An 18,150-nucleotide genomic window follows, 5' to 3' on the forward strand; every position below is an offset into this window, starting at 1 on the left:
TAATAAAAAGCCAAAAGAAATATTTAGATTTTACTGAATTAAAGAAAATCGTAATTCGACACCAGCCTCGGGATCTCGGGTTTACATGAAAAATATTTTGAAACACCAGGATTAACAACAGCATGAGGATGTGAAGTTTTTAATGCATGTAAGATTAATCCCGAAATAGCGGGCTTACATGAAAAATCACGAAAAACCAGTTTCAACAATGACAATAAATTTAAGAGTAATCCCCTCCTTTGTGGAGCAACATCAAGACGCACACCACAAATGGGGGGAGGAGCTCGGCCAAACACCCACAAAGGGTGAAAGCGCCAATTATACAGATCGGGATCAGCAATAATTTGAGATTAGGAGCTTTTTATTTACTTTTAAATGAATCCCGAAATACCAGGTTTGCAAAAAACAATCCCGAAAAATCGGGCTCAACAATGAAGTCAGACTGTGATTTTTTAATTTAGGATTAATCTCGTAACCACAGGCTTACATGAAAAATCACGAAAAACCAGTTTCAACAATAACAGGAGTCTAGAATTTACGATTAACCCCGAGATCGATCCCGAAAAATCGAGATCAAGAGTAACGAGAGCTTATGATTTTTTTTATTAAATTTTGAATTATCGCCGAAATCGCAGGTTTCCTGCAGGTTTTCGCAGGTTTCCTGAAAAATCGGGATCAACAATAACATAAACCTACAAGTTTTTATTGGATTTAGAATTCATACCGAAATCTCAGGCTTACATAAAAAGTGCCGAAAAATGGGAATCAATAATATCATATTTTTTCATAGTATTTTGGAGAAATCCCGAAATCGCAGGATTACTTAAACAATCCCGAAATATTAGCATTAACAAAAATATGAGTCTATGATTGTTTTTTTTTTATTGAATTCAATAATAAAAACGAAATCACTAGCTTACATATGAAATCCCGAAAAATCGGTGTCAATACTAACATGAGTCAATGAGTATTTTTTTTTTAAATTTAGAATTAACCCCTAAATTGCACGTTTACATAAAAAATCTCGAAAAACCGGGATGAAAAATAAAATAAGTCTATGATATGTTTAATTCAATTGATGATTAATCCGAAATAACAGGTTTGAAGAAGAAGCCCGAAAAACTGGGATGTACAATAACTATGATGTTTTTTTTCGGGATTACATAAAACATCCCGAAAAATCGAGATCAAAAATAATGTCCGTCTATAATTTTTTTAGGACTCATATTCATATATTAAAAAATCAGATAAAAACCGGTATCAATAATAACTTTAGTCTATGATATTTTTTAATTCAACTTGGAGGAATAGAAAAATATCATAGGCTAAAGTTATTATTGAGACCGGTTTTCTCTGATTTTAAACCCAAAATCATATCGAATCAAATCGAAATTACATAAAATAAATCCCGAAAAGCCGAGATCCATAATAACATGAGTCTATGATTTTTTTCAATTAAATCTGGAATGAATCCCGAAATGTCTGGTTAAAAAATCCCAAAAACCGGGATCAAAAATAACGTCCGTCTACGAGTATAACTTTTTTATTGAATTTATAAATCATACAGAAATTGAAGGTTTGTATACAAAATCCGGAAAAACTGGTAGCAATAATAACTTTAGTCTATGATTTATTTCTATTGTGATTGGAATTAATCCCGAAATTACAAGTTTACTTTAATGAATGAGTCTATAATTTTTTTTCATTTGAATTTGGAATGAATCGCGAAATCTCTGTTTAAAAAATCCCGAAAAATCGGGATGAAAAATAACATTAGCCAATAAGTTTTTTTATTAAATTTAGGATCTATCCCGAAATCGTAGATCTAAATAAAAAACCGGAAAAACCTCTTCCAACAAAAACAATAAATTTGGGACTAATCCCAAAAAATCGGGTTCACATTAAAAATTCCAAAAAGTCGGGATCAACAATAAAATGAGTTCAGGATATTTTTTTATTGTATTTAGAGTTTATCACAAAAAAATTAAGAATCCGGCCATTCCTGAATTACAGCTAATATTGCTATCCCTATTCATCATTCGCCCAGATGCTCTCATCGCAGCTTTCTTTTCTGTTTGGCAATTGATAACTTTTACCACAGGGCACTCTTAACAAAATCTCTCTAATCACATACATATATTTACACATATTTACATATACACATACACTTATGCAATTATTGTAGTGTACATTCCAAAAAGGTATACATTTAAACACAAATCCCGTTTCACTTTCAGTGCATTATTCGCCTTACTCGCATGACTCGGTTGCGCATTCATCAAATTTAATTGAATTTTTTTCGCCTTTCAAATTTTTCTTTTTTTGACTGATTTTTTCACACCCTGCTCCAGCAACTTTCATGTGTGTGTGTGTGTAGGTACACATGTGTGTGTTTTTTAATTGGATATTGTTATTTCGTTTTATTGAAGCGTGTGAAAAGCGAGTAACACTTTCAATGTCGAAGTCTTGTCTAACCAAACCGGTCAAAGCACTGGTTGCCAAGTTGACTCATTTAGCTCATTTGAGGATCATCACTGCTATGTGTGGGCGTACGTACATACTTGCGCTCGCATATGCAGACGTGAGTGCGGACGTTTGTGTGTGAAATTCACTCAGCTTTGCTCGCGCTCGAGAAAATAGATAATTTCTATGCTAGAGGTTTTTATTCATTCGCGAAATGGGGTCCAAAGTGAAAGGATGGAATATTTGCGGTATCGGTAACTAACTAGAAGTGGATAGGAAGAAGGCTGATGGAAAGCACTTCAAGCTATTTAGCATTAAACGTTTCGTGCGACAACACAGGGTGAATCGCATGTGTGGAGTAATTTTCGAATTTCATGCTGAAGGGCGAAAAGTGATTTTTTTTTTTTGCTTCAAATATTTAGGGCTAAACTAAGAAAATAGCTAAAGAAAAGAGTGGTAATTAAAACTGTTAAGCATAAAGGATAATTTTAGAGACAACTTATTTGACTATTAAAATGTGAAAGAGAGAGAGGAATATACATTTTTTTTAATATTTTAAAGCTATCGGACTCAAACACCTAACAGAAGTGTAGGCGCCAATTATATAATTATTTAGCGGACTCTAAAATACAGCCATAAAATTAAAAGAAAAATATTATAAATTAATAAAAAAAAAAATTATGTGAAGTTTGGTTATCTGAAAAGACGTACATTCGCAAAAATTATGAAAAAAATGAACAAAAACTTTAACCATCACCAAAAAAATTAAAAAAATAGCACTCAAAAAACCAAGCAAAAAAATTTATTGAAGAGATTTGTGAATACAAATAGTTCGATACAAAATACGGCTTAAATTCCATTGAGTGAAATTAAAAACAAAAATACAAAAAAAAATAATTTGAAAAAAATTTAAATTCGTGTTCTAAACGCATACATACGTACACACATACATACACACATGTGCATATATGCGTGCAAAGAAACTTTTGCACTGATGCGTCGAGATCTTGTGCACGCCAGTTAGTGATAAAGATGACTTTGTGCCAATTAAATCTTTGTTATTTACAACAACAACTCAAATATGTGCTTCTCCGGCATAGTAATGTACCTAACCTTCGTCTTAGTTCATAGTAAACGACGACTACTTTAGCCCAATTAAGAATTTAATACTTACAACAGCAAAAGCAACACCAACTCAAATATGAACTTCTCAGGTATGGTGATGAACCTAACCTCCGACTTGGCCAAGGACCAATACTACAACAATAACAGCTACAACAACAGCAGCAACAACGAAACTGCAATCAACCACCCATACACCTACTCCCTTACAACCAATCATAATCACACCAACAATAACTATCAGATAATCAACAAAATGTTGGAAATACAAAATACCACCGCCGCCGCATTACTAAATGCCACCACCACGAATCACAGCATCCACAATCCGGAATTGGAGCAATTTGAGGAAATGGATGAATTATCGCCAGAATTGCGTAATTTCGTGCGCATTGTTGTACCCTTTTGCTTTGGCATCTTCGCGCTAACCGGCTTCTTTGGCAACACGCTCGTCATACTCGTCGTGATCTTCAATCAGCAAATGCATTCCACCACCAATCTACTGATCGTCAATTTAGCTGTCGCCGATTTGCTTTTTGTCGTCTTCTGCATACCTTTCACCGCAACCGATTACATAACCGAGTACTGGCCCTTTGGCGATGTGTGGTGCCGATCGGTGCAATATCTGATCGTAGTTACCGCTTTTGCGAGCATCTATACGCTGGTGCTGATGTCGGTTGATCGGTTTTTGGCGGTTGTACATCCGATACGTTCGCGCCAATTGCGTACCGAGAAAGTGACGAAAATTGCGATTGCCACATTGTGGGTGATCATTTTGACGATATCGCTGCCGGTGGCGCTGGTGCATGGTTTGACGGTAAGTGGGGGCAAAGAAGAAAAAAATTGATGCTGCACTAGGAATTTGCAGTCATTATTTTGTATTTACCTATATTTATTTATTAACTTACTAGATATGAAATATAAGTTAATGCAATAACATTACAGTAGTAAGGCAAGTAGCAGCTGGGTCTATCGGCCTGGGTATGGATGCGTATTAGATTGCTGTTGATTGAGTTAATTAAGCGCATTTTAGAGAATGTCTTATAACACATATAAAATATTTTAGATTTAAACCTTCTGAGAGCAAAATCCTTTCCAAGCCCCCATACCCAATTTAGAAAGAATTTAATATAAAATACCCTTAGCTCAATTACTCTTACTAGGGGGCACTCCTCTGATGCTTTCTGACAAGGTGAGCTACCTAGCTATCCTGACAGCAAGCTTGCATGGAAGCCCAATATTGAGGAAAGAGTGAGAAAGGCAAAAATCGCCTTGTATGGGTGCAGAAAAAGGTGGAGCCTTTCGCCTAGAGCTGTTTTTTTGGCTATATAATACTATTGAAAAGCCTAAATTGTTATATGGAGTCATAGTCTGGTGGAACTCACTAAAGAGGACGACATTGGTGAAGAAGCTGAAGAGAGTTCAGTGGTCGGCACTCATGGGAATCAGTGGGGCGCTTCGAACGACTCCTACTCTGACGCTCAACGCAATGTTAAATGTGGTACCAGTAGACATCGCAAGCAGAATTGTCGCTACACGTACCGCAATCAGACTAAGGGGCTGGAGCTATAAGCTCAACCTCACTTATGGGCACTCAAGCATCCTTAGAAACTTTGAGTTCATCTCCCTGTCAACGGATCAATATATACCCAACCGGAACCTTTTCCACTCATATTCCATGAAGGGAAGAGTGGACGTGGAGCTACACTTGGAGACAGAGGCCGGTGAACTTGTTCATGGATGGATCGAAGTTGGAAGGAAAGGTTGGGGGAGGAGTTTTTTGAGGAGCTCCCCATCAGTCAGGAAAGTAGATATTTACTCTGACAGCCAAGCTTCAATAAGGGCCCTTAGGTCAGTGACGGTGCATTCGAAACTGGTCGGGGAATGCCTGACCTCACTTTCGAATGCTCTAGCGGGGCTAAGATTCAGGCATCTTGGTTCTTACTTCTTTGCTACGCCTGCTGATATAGCTGGCGTTGACATTAAAAATCTGATGAATTTCATCAGCAGCACAAAGCGGTTGACGCAAACGCAGCACAGTCATCGTTCGTAATCCACGCTCCTAACCATCCCAGCACCACTTCTCCCCGCCCTCTCCCTGCATCCCATCGGTCTTTCCCTTTCACCTCACCTCCTTCATAATGGTATCTATCACAAAGGACGAAATCGCTTTTCTTCGTCGAAGTGTGCTCGTTCCTTGGGCAACCATACCTACCTAACCTAACCCTTTAAGGTTGATAATTTTTTTTTAGTTTGGTGATCTTTAAAATCTTGTCCCGAAAAAAATCTTATTTAAAATATTTTAATTTTTCATTATTTTAATTGGATATATTTAGTTCAGTTGAAAAAAAATTGAACTCACATCTTCTCCGGCATATCTAATCAGCCAAATTCTCACAGAAAAAGAGCTCAGCAGAGCATTCGGTGCTTACACTAGGCGTAAAAAGATAATCGACGCAATGGTCAAGCCACTTACGAGGTTTGAATGACAGTTTAGATAACTTGATTTTTGGGGTCAAATTCAACAAAGAACTATAGATCACAGTAGAGCAATATAGATGGAGGAAAGCAATATAGATGGAGGAAAAGGCTTCCATCGACATCACTACAATTTCTTTCCGATCAAAACGAGCCAAACGAGAGAATACCACTCGTATTCTGTGCAAAAATTGACCTTCAACAGTTGTACTGGCTTTCAGATTACTGCGTCATATTCTAAAACGATATCGAAGCTGCGAAGCAGTTCAGCAGGCATCTATCGAAAAAACTGGGCTAATTAATTTGAAACCGTATTTCGCGGAGTTTACACTTAGCGAAGATTTGCCACGACTAAAGAAATTAAAAACATATCACTGGAAAAGCTTAAGGCCATATCAAAAAACCACAAACTAGAAGTTCTTCGAAGATTAGAAAAAGCACTGGCATAAGTGTAAATATCTCGATGAAGGATTACTTTTCATCCAATTAGAGAAATAAATTCCCCTTTTTTAACAATAGACGGACCGACAGATATTGCTACGACCTACATTACTTGGCGTTAGCGAGTATCGTGAGCTATGAAACAATAGGCTTAGCAGCGACGGCGGATAAAGATACCGCGGTTCCGTACCAGCATATTAAGTTTCGCAAAATCTCAAACAGGATGCAGTGTAACCTTTCTTAACGGACATTTCTAATAGTCGGACATCTCCCTTGAGCGCAATATTTTTTCTATACCAAATCTTATGTATCGGAAGAGTGGGCACCTCTTTTGAGTGTCCACCTCTCTTAGACAAGCTAAAGCAGGCTGTCGGTGAGTGTCCGCCCAAGAGAGGTTTCACTTTAATTGAAATCACTCTCAAGCTTAGAGGTGCCAAACTGAAGCACGGAGTGCTGTTTCTGCTATACACAGCGCGCATACCCACTGCTCGACTCACGCGGAATGCCTTAAAAGCTAAGGGATCCACAGAAATCGACCAGTGTTGCTATAATCTGGACCTGGCTACTTGTGATTTTTCCTTTTCTCAAGTGTAAAAAGGAGTTGTGAAAATGAAATGAGATGCAGGCGGCTGCAGAGAACAGTTTGAATTAAAAAAATGGTGTTGTTATTGTTGTTGGTGCTGAAGTGGTTGAGTATTTCCACTGAAATAATCCTAATTAGTGACAAGCACCGTTTTACTACCACTGTCCTCGTGTGATGATGATTTTTGTTCTAAGTCAGATCCATTTAGTGAAGTCCAAGTATAGCAGCAAATTCTTTACTCGATGTCTGAGATCTCATTAATTTGCTGCAAGAAAGGCTTACCGAAGGAACGGATAAAAAAATGTACTTTTCTATGGATTAAATGGAATTACATTCAAATGAGAAAAATGCATTTCACTCGAGCGAACTTGCTTTGAAAACAAACAAGCAAAAAAAAACAATTCGAAAGAATGCTTTTCATTCGTGAACTCAACAGCCGCCCCTCGTATGCCCACAGATTTCGACGATGTTAAATTTTGTATTTACTAACTTTTTGCAAACATTTTAGTTTAAAAGAAATTTTCCTAATTTCTGTTTTTTACAAATTACTTTGGAAATATTATTTTGTATGCATTTTCAATACATTCCCGGTTTATATTGTACTTTATTACGAAAACTTGAGCATAAAATGATTCCCATTTTCTCAACAAGCTAATCAAACTGAAAACCTATGGCTACTAAAGCTCGCTACCGCCAGCTGTGCCGCCAAGTGTTTGCAATAAAATTCACGTCTAGGAAGCAAGCATAAATATTTGTATTTTATTTAATTCAAATTGCTACTTTCTGAGTTAAAATGAAAACAGCATCATTGTAAGAAAAACAAAAACAATAGCAAGCACGGAACACTAAAACGGGAAAAGTGAATATAAACAGTGCGACTTAAATACACAACAGCGCCAATATTCTTAGTGGACCTTAGGCCCGGCGGTGGCTGAACAAGTAGCTGGCTGAATGGCCAAGGGGTTGACTGACTGGCTGACTAACAGACAGCCTAACCAACTAAGTGACGTATAAAATGTTTCTACTTTGCTGCTTGGGCGACGGACTTTTGGTTGGCTGTTTAGTTGGCTTGTTGGCGGCTATTTAGCTATTACCCAGTTGGCCGAGGCAAAATGAGGTGCAAATGATGGAAAGCAATAAATTGAAGAATGCGTTATTTACGTGAGGAATCGAAATCAAATCAAAACTGCTGGGACTAGAATGGCACTGGGGAGGTAAGGGGAGGGGCTACACATGTAGCTAGCTGGTGTAAAAAGCTGATATTTTTAAAGAGCTGAGTAATTTGAGAAAAAAGGAAAAAAAAAATTTTTAAATTTCTTTTTAATTATTTTTAATTTTAATTTTCTGTTGAAAAAGCTAAGCAAATTGTGTTGAAAGACAGGTAATGATAATTCTGCAACCGCTCGTATATCTTTTAGGCACTGATGGTGATGATGTTGCAGATCATGACGATGAGAATGATGATGATGAGGATGTTGATGCTGCTGTTGAAGATGACCATCATAGATAGCAATTTGTATTAACCCTTTGGAGATGAGTGTCGGCATTTAGCCGCCCATATTAGTTTCTAGCTGTAAAGCTCATGAAGGCTGTCGTTCTGAGCGATAAGGCACGCATAGGCATAGGTAAAAGAGTCACGTTTTCATTCAAAGACATTAGAGGCCATTAGCGATGAAGTCTTATCTTCCTTATAATGTAAACTTACGATGTGAGACGACGGTAGAGTCAGAACAACTTTTAGTTCTTCGATTCAGTCTCTCAGTGCCACTGCCAGAGAAACCAGCAGGCTTTTTATATAAAGAGATTTCCAATAACAGCTGTTATTTTGAATAGCCCGCTATTTCGGTCATTTTTTGATGTTTGACAAGTAATAAAAATGGAACGATACACCGACTGACACAACGCACTGAAATTAATAAAATTCACTATAAAAATGGTGAAAATTTGGCAGAGACGGTTCGAAAAACTCGAACATTTTTGGGTCACCGTGAAGCACCTTTTCGGACCGCAATACAGAAATAGGGGAAGAATTCGAGTTGTTGGGACAAGTGAGTGATGTGAAGAATAAAAGCCGTGTACGTCGCTCAAGAGCAGCCGAAAATATTGCTGTTGTAGCCGAAAGTGTTGAAGAAAACCCAGGTTTGTCCATTTGTCCATTCCTCGTCGTTCTTTGGACGTTAGGCATTCCACAAACGTCATTGCACCGTATTTTGCATAAAGATTTGACCCAAAGGCTTATAAAGTCCAGTTAACCCAAGTACTCAAGCCAGCCGATCATCAACAACGTCGTGTCTTTGCTGATTGGGTCGTTGAAATGCATGAAAATGATACGGAATTCCATCGAAAAATCATCTTGAGTGATGTGGCACATTTCCACCTCGGTAGTTTCGTCAACAAGCAAAATTGTCGGATCTGGGGTTCAGAATATCCAAGAGTTACTGTTGAAAAGTCTCTCTATCCTCAATGTGTGAGTGTTTCGTGCGGCTTATGGTTCGGCGGAGTCATTGAACCTTACTTCTTTGAAAATGAAGCTGGAGTAACAGTCACGATGAATGGATTGCGCTATCGAGAGATGATTAACAACTTTTTATGGCCGGAATTGGATGGTATTGATCTGGGACAACGTTAACTAGATAGAGAGCGGTCCGCGCACCTCAAACTTTGAACTCATTTATCTCGAAACGACTTTTTTCCGCCTGGTGTTGCCAACAAAAAAAACAACTATTCCACAGAATCGTCTGAAATATTAATATGTTGTTCACAGCATCAATGACTATCGTCCGTACCAGAATCATATTATTTCAATTATTCCGCATTTTTGAATAAAAAAACTGAAAACCCCGATTTTCAGAGTGTCAAATTCAAAACCGGGCCCTTTTTTCTTTTGTTTTTTGTAATATTTTATTTTTTTTGTATTCTAGTACGGGGCATAGCTACAGTCATACTGATTAGAACTTTTTTGGTTTTTGTGTTTCACCTAAAGAGAAGAGCGAAAATGGGCAACACCGTCCAGATCCAATTTTTCGGAAGGGTTAACTTCAGCGCCATTTTTAAAATTATTAAAATTAAAAAAAAATTGTTTTTCATTTTTGTATGTAAAGGAAGTTAAATAAAAAGTCTAAAATATATATATACATATATATATATACATAATTTTCATATAAATATATTTTTCATTTTTTTTTTATTGTAAAAAAAAATTTCTAAAAATACCCTGAATTTTCGAACTCTAGACCACCCCCTTAAGGGGTTATGGATAGTCAGAATTTTGCCTCCTGACGTACTACTTAACGGTGAAGTTCCAGGAGGACATACCGTAGGACATGAGGGGGGTTTAGTTGGGTTAAAGTCCCACACCATGGCTTCAAATAAATGCATTTTTGTTACATTTTCTCAAAGTATGATATCTTAACCATTTTGTGTAAAAATTTGAATTGAATCCAACAAATACTTTTCAAGTTACAAAGGGCGCTGGGCGCTCCGGAATCGATGGCAAAACTTTAAATGAATGTTCTCAAAACTATGTTTTTTGAACTGGTGATCACTGTAACTTCAAAAACGCTTGATAGATTTGAATAAAATGTATAGTGCTTGTGAAAAACATAAAAAACTCGTGCCTGATCCAAAGATATTTTTTTTCAAAAATCTCGATTTTTTTTTAAACTAAACTGTCGGTTTTTTCTCGAAGATCTGGAAAATATTTCCTGAGGCATAAGATTATCGATTAACAAAACTAGTTTCTCTTATCCGACTGATTTTAGATGAATCTCCAAGGACTTGTGATGATCACCGCAAGGGACTTCTAGAGAAATGGGCACCACACAATCAGCGATAACTTTTACAGATATTAATTTTTTTTTTTTTGAAATATTGTTAAAATTTTTTTATTCTTGTAAAACAAAAGAATTGCCTAGCAAAAAAACATTTTTGATAATCATAATTTTTTCGGGCAATAACTACCCCTAACCCCTGAAGTTATAAGTAGAAATTTATGTATTTTTGTTTGTAATAATTTTTTGTGTTTTCTTTTATATAAATAGAACTAGCTGTACCCGGTGCGCGTTGCTACGCCAAAAACTAAAATATATTTAAGAAAAATAACTTTAAAGAAAAATCAGTACACAATTCAGTATTCAATTCATTCTAAACCATTTTATTGATTTGGGTTATTTCGAAAAAATTGTGACATTACAAAGTTAAGTTTCAATTCGATGTTTATTGAAGTGTTTTTATAATAATCGGTCAAGTAGGTTTTGAGTTCATCGAAGACATACAGACAAACATTAACTTTTATATATAAAGAAGATAATTTTAAAATCTGACTTTCGCTGCTTTATTTGTTTCATTTAGGTTAGGAAAGGCGGAATTTCACGATTGATACAGAATAAGAAAGGCATTTGCTTAAATTGCAGTGGAGGTAGGAAAAAAAACGCACTAGAGTGCATCACTTTCTATACAAAAAATAAATAAATAAATAACTCGATACTGTTTTTCCATCGGAGATACGATTTATTGAATTTCCCTCTATGTTCCCATATACTCGAACCCAGATCAGAGAAATGTTACCTGCACACCCAAGAGATTTGATATCCGCCTTACAGGAGTCGACTAGTTTGAATCGGCAGCATGGCGTCGCCAGGGCCTTGATCGTGACTTGACTATCGGAAAAAAGGAAAATATCTTATTCGTTCCCTTGTTATCTAAGTATTTCGCATGTCTGCAGGATCGCAGAGACTTCTGCCTGAAAAACACTAATGGTATTCGGCACTTTAAGGATATAGAAAAGTTGGCTAATTGAGGGAAAACCCCTGCCCCGACTCCAGATTCCATCTTGGAGCCATGATAGAAGACGGCTTTGTATTGCACAGTGTAATTTTACAATTCCATTAAGCAATAAAATAACTAATCAGACTAAATTAATTTCACATAATGGCAATGAGGAAGGTCCCCACCTTCCCCCACCCATGAATTAAATTCGAGTAATTGATGAATTAGGGAAATGTAGCTGGTGTTGTTGTTGGAGTTGGTGTTGATGGTGGTTTTGGAGTGTGAGCTCTAACGCTTTCGTTCGAGCACCAAATAAATTGTAATTAATTGCGAAGTTCTAATTACACATACATATGTACGTGTGTAAGTAAGCGCTAGTGTATAAATACATAAATACTTGCTGAAATGCTCCGTATGGTTTTTATAAATGTACCTGCATTTGTGTCTGTAGATATACAGCATCTGTTCAACGAATTGCGAACGATCAAAATGCAAACTCCAGCTTTGACTAACAATAATAAGAAAGTTTGAAAGACCCAATTAATAAAGGGTATTTCAAAAGTGATGCCTAGCTGTCAGTAGGGAATAATTTCTAGGCGGTACCGCTTGGACGCTCAAAAAAATTTGTTGTGATGCGCGGCTTGAAGCGAGTGATGACGAAAAAGCAGGATAAGGTGATCGTCCAACATTTTAAGCGGGACCCTTCTTTGTGACTACGCCAAGCACGATCAGTTCTTGCTCAAAATGGAATAGATGTGATTATCAACACCATCGAACGTCGACTGAAGGAGGCGAACATATCCTACCGTCCCACATCAACAAAACCACTGCTCTCAGAAAACACATTAAGAAACAACAAAACAAGAAAATGGCGTCACTGACTGACCTTTCCAGTCCTCTAGTCCTGTTTGTCGACGAGCTATGCAGAAACGCTGGTTCAAAGCATTAAGAAGTTACCAGGCTATACTCGACAACGATGAAGACTACAAGGTATATTGAGTAACTGCGACCCATAAGTTTGTACATTCTTTTATGTAACATTTTTTTAAATATACCTTCTGCTCAAATATGAACGAGACGTTATCAATAAAACGGTCCGCGGATGACATATGGCAAAAATAATTTTTTTGTTTTTTGGTAGGACTGTTATAAGCTTACATGGCAAATTTCAGCGTGATATATGACATAGTTTGTTTTCTGTGCTACTGTAAACAAGTCAAGCTCGAATGTGTTCTTCGAATTTAACGATGGAAATTCAAGTTGAACAAAGAATTTGTTTGAAATTTTGTTATTCCAACAAAATTTCGGCTTCAGACGCCGTAAAAATGTATTTCTACCTACATATATTTAATTAATTAAATAACGGTGAGTTTCACAAGAAATTCCTGCTGTTCATAATTCATTAGACAGATACTGTATTTTCAAAAACAAGAAGGCAAAGAGAAAAAATTTAGGCGGAAGGCATTTGTAAACTTGCTCGTGTTATCCAAAGATAAACAATTGTCGGGTTATTTGCATTTCCTGCCTTTATGTGACCAAAAATCAAAATAACAAAAACGCCAACATTGGCGGTAGAGTAGGCCGATGGCAAAAATAGCACTAATTAGAAGTGATATTCAAATCAGCTTAGGAGTATGAATCGCTTATAACTGATAACAACCAGTTCGGAGCAGATAACTGAACGGCTATCCACAGATATCAAAAAACGATTTGTGGCGACAATTAAGATAGTCAATCACTCCAACTTAGATGTTATATTGATAAGCCATGTATCTAGTATACATATTTGTGCATGTATGTGTGTATGTGCATATGTTTGTGTGCATGTATGCTTGTTTTCGAAATTGTTTGCGCAGTTATATTAACCACCCACGCTTTTGGGGGATTGCTTTTCAATATTGATATCTTACATAGTGACATAAATATTATTGACATATGTCATAACCCTTGCGTAAGAACGAGAGAGTATTGGGGTCCCTTGAACTTTGAACACATAGAAAAATAAATAAATAATTTACTTTGAGTCAAGGATACAATAGACTTCTAGAAACTAGTAGCAGTAATTTGGCAATATTTATTTTAAGTGGCAAACACTTTTCTGATAAATATTAAATTATGATTCAGTATTACTTCAAAGGTGGAAAGACCTTTTAGGCTTCCAAGACTAAACAACCAGTGTCTTACTCTCTCAACGGAAGTCAGGTATCTTGGTGCAATACTTGACCCCAAACTCCACTGGAAGCTGTACACAGAAAATCGAGTTAAGAAGGCCAATATATCCTTCTACACCTGTAAATCTATGCTCGGCAAAAAATTGGGTCTCAAGCCACGTGTCGTACTCTGGATGTACAACTTATTGGTTTTGCCAATTTTGACATACGGTTGCCTAGTTTGGTGGCTAGCTCTTCAGAAGGGCTACAACACCACTAAATTAGAGAGAGTGCAGAGAACTGCATGTGTGAGCAACACTGGCGCTTGTAAAACATGTCCCACTGCTGCCCTCAAAGTTATTCTGCACTTACTTCCTGTGGATCTGCAGGTTAAATCCATTGCTGCTCAGAGTGCTATTAGGTTGAAGGAGATTGGCCTTCGGAGACAATTTCGTGTAGGATATATTAGCATTTGAAGCAGATCTCCCCTTTCTTCTCTGTTCTTCGCACTGACCTCTTCATCCGCAAACTGTGTTTTAAGGGGTTTTCTAGGGCTATCTTTCCGAGCTGGCAAGATTGTCTATGGTGGGAGCGGGGGTTTACTCTAAATCAGCCAGCGTTTCGGTCTCCTTTAAACTGCCGGAAACAAGTAGCGTTGTTCAAGCAGAGTTCTTCGCGAACCTGCAGGCATGCAAAATGTTTAGGGATCGCTGTTGAGAGGGAGCCATTTATACTTTTCCCGATAGTCAAGTTGCGATCAAGGCTCTGTCGTCGCCGTATTGCAACTCTCTTCTGGTTAACTCCTGTAAGGAGGAACTCAAACATCTCGAACGCGGAGGAAACATTTCCCTTATCTGGGTTCCTGGGCACAGGAATATAGAGGAAAATGAAATTGCCGATGAGCTTGCCAGGAAGGGGTCGACAGAACTGGTTTCAGCTGTCCCCTTCTCAGACCTCGGTGTCCGTTGTTAAAGGGAAACTACACAATTTTTTTCTAACAAAAGCACAAGACAGATGGAGGTCTGTCTCATCGTGTGCTATTTCGAAAACATTATGGCCTCAATACGATAGAAACAGAAGGCTTAAGGTGATGGGAATCCCCCGCCACTCAATTTCCAAACTCATTGTGGTGTTCACTGGTCACTGGGTGATCGGTACTCATGCGGAGAAGTTTGGAATTTCGTACAACCGCTATTGCAGAAGCTGTGGGGATTCTGCAGAGATAGAGAGGAAAAAGGGATGCCTACATACATACTGGTCAGAATTAACTGATTTAAGATCAGGGAATTTCCGCAACTATCTCGGTGTACAGGGACCTTGACAACGTCCATTGCGCACCACGTAGCCAGCTCATTAAGAAAAGCTTTACATTCAGTTACCACTTTTAAGTATCTGGGCACTTTAGAGATTTTATGACAGCTTGCCTATCAGAAATTGTGATCGGTTCTGCTGCAACAGACGAGGCCCTAGCCATAAATGCAGCGTATTTTTTTGCTATTAGATCAGCTTGAAAGAAATTGCAGTCGTAAGGTAACCGCAGGCTTTGGTTCAACTGCAGCACTTATAAGTGAACACCACTCCCGAATCTATTATTTAGTATTAAGCCATCAATGCAGATGACCTACTGAAACTCAGTTAAGACCCTTAACATCATCCCATTCGCATCTTTCTGGGACTCATGCGAGGAAATTATTTTTAAAACAGAATTATGGACGCTATTTTACTTTTGCAGAAGAGTTCCGAGAATTTTTGAGCGTGCAATTCCATGATTTTTCAATGCTAGCCACCAAACAGTGGCACCGTTTTTGGAATAAATTTGCGTAGTTTGGAAATCGAAAAACTTAAAAGGAAAAATAGTGGCTGTTCGGGGATGGGACTCAATTTCATTTGAGTACCCGATTAATTTTGCCTTGAAGTAAGTGAAAATCTGGCATGTTGGCAACTATTTATAGGCCATATATGAGAATGTGTCAAATATACATAGTTGACAAATACATATACATTTGCACAGACAAACATCTACACTAAATATACTAAATTCAACTACCGAAATATCAAAAAACGAGGCCAAAGTAAACAGACGTTTAATGAGCTTCGCTTAGTTGTATATTTTTACAAACTATTTTATGGCACAATAAGACCGTTAAAAAGCCTATTAGCCCGGTTGTTGATACATATGCACATACGTACCTGTGCGCCGTGATCCTCAAAAACTAGTGGTGCCTAATATTGGCGAATAATTAATGTAGTCTTTGGTATTCCAACTATTTTATATATTTTACTGAAGCTGCCAGCCGTAAATAGTCATCGTTCGGTCTTTAACCTCCTTACCTACCGTTATGTATGCTTGATATCGCAGGAAAACTCTTTGAGAAACTGATAAAGCATAGGCTTAGCGAAGCCGTAGAGAACAGTGGCGGCCTCTTTGACAGGCAGTATGGTTTTAGAAGTGGCAGATCTACCTTAGGAGCCATCCAAGATGTAATAGCTAGCGCAGAACATGCCCTGGCAGGTAATTGATACTCCAAACGCTTAGTATTACTAGCCACACTGGATATTAGAAATGCTTTCAACTGTTTAAGTTGGGACGACGTAATTGAAGCCTTAAAGGTAAAATTCAAGATCCCGAATAATCTATTGAAGATTATTCGTAGCTATCTAAGCAATCGCGTGCTCTTATACGAAAGGCGAGAAGGGTGTAAGACTAAACAAATAACAACAGGTTCGGCCCAAGAAACAATACTCGGACCTGAACTCTGGAATATAAGCTACGATGAAATCCTTCGAATAGAGATGTCTAAGGATGTGCATTTAGTGCGATATGCAGATGACAATGCAGCTGTAATAATCGCCCGAAACACTGGCGAAGCCAAAACGAAGTTAAATCAGATGATTATCCGAGTTGAGACATTGCTAGAAGACCATGGATTAAAGTTGGCCACAGAGAAAACAGAGCTAATCCTTCTAACGAACAGACGTATCCCATTATAAGTAGACATGCAAGTACTCGATGCCACTTTATCGACAAAAACAGTGGTCAAATACCTAGGAGTGCAATTAGAAACAAGGCTAACTTACTGGGCGCATATAAACCATGCTGCCACAAGAGCTGCTAAAGTAAGCGGCATATTAAGTAAGCTCATGGCAAACCTTGGAGGTCCAAAGCAGAACAAGCGAAAACTTTTAATGGACACGACGAGCTCGATTCTCTTATACGGATGCGAAATATGGGCAGATTCGCTAAGGGTGCAATGCCGGCGGAAAACTCTGCAATCTGTGCAACGCACCTGCGCTCTCATACAGAATAGTATCTGAAGCAGCGGTGTTAGTTATCAGCGGAACCATCCCTAGAGATATTCTTGCACAAGAGCGCAAATGGAGATGGGAGGCAAAAACACAGGAATCCCAGTTCCACGCTTCTCCGATATTAGAGTTCAAACGCCTACCCTTTGGCAGGCAAGATGGAACTCTGAATGGTACTGTAGATGGACAGCGAGACTAATACCCGATCTAAAACGTGGATAGAAAGAAAGCACGGTGAGGTTAACTATAACCTCACACAGTTTCGGTCCGGGCATGGGTCCTTTCGCAAGTATTTGTGACGAATGGGAAAAGTGAGCCAACCAAACTGCATATATGGAGATACTGAGTATGATGATGCGGAGCACACCTTCTTTAAATGCCAGAGGTGGAACGTAGAGAGAACAGGTCTGCAACGAGCTATTGGTATATTTACACCTGAAGAAATTATAGAGAAAATGATCATAGGCGAAGAAAAATGGAATGCCGTTGCAAATTTTGTGAAGGGTATTATCCGAAAAAAGAAGCGCTTAATGGAAAGTTATGCTGAAGAGCATTGAGCATAGGTTTCTCAAAACAGGCGACGCAGGGTGAGTAAGTAAATGTCCTTCTTAGGACGCCGTCTTGGCTCTCTACCCCGAAGCAAAGCGGAAGCAGTCCCGGGGTGGAGGGAAAAATCCAAGGGCAGAGGAGGGATATTTTTAGGGGAATCACCACACACGTAGTACCAACGGTTACTATATGCTGGGAGGGCATTTTTAACCCAACCTCACCGCCAAAACAAAAAAAAAAACAAAAAATACTCTACAATTAATCGAAAGTTTAACAATTTCTAATTAATATTAT

At 38.0% G+C, this 18,150-nt stretch overlaps 1 protein-coding gene across 1 annotated transcript in view; it reads left to right on the top strand.

Moving 5' to 3' along the window:
* The first annotated feature begins 2,607 nt into the window (after positions 1–2,607).
* Positions 2,608–18,150, top strand: part of LOC128855914 (allatostatin-A receptor) — a 59,436-nt gene continuing 43,893 nt past the window's right edge. The window contains exon 1 of the mRNA XM_054091154.1: positions 2,608–4,402. Coding sequence (XP_053947129.1) covers positions 3,665–4,402 — 738 coding nt within the window. The 5' untranslated portion in view covers positions 2,608–3,664. The remainder of the gene's footprint in view (positions 4,403–18,150) is intronic.

Source organism: Anastrepha ludens, chromosome 2 (genome assembly GCF_028408465.1).
Source record: "Anastrepha ludens isolate Willacy chromosome 2, idAnaLude1.1, whole genome shotgun sequence".
Taxonomy (NCBI): Eukaryota; Metazoa; Arthropoda; class Insecta; order Diptera; family Tephritidae; genus Anastrepha; species Anastrepha ludens.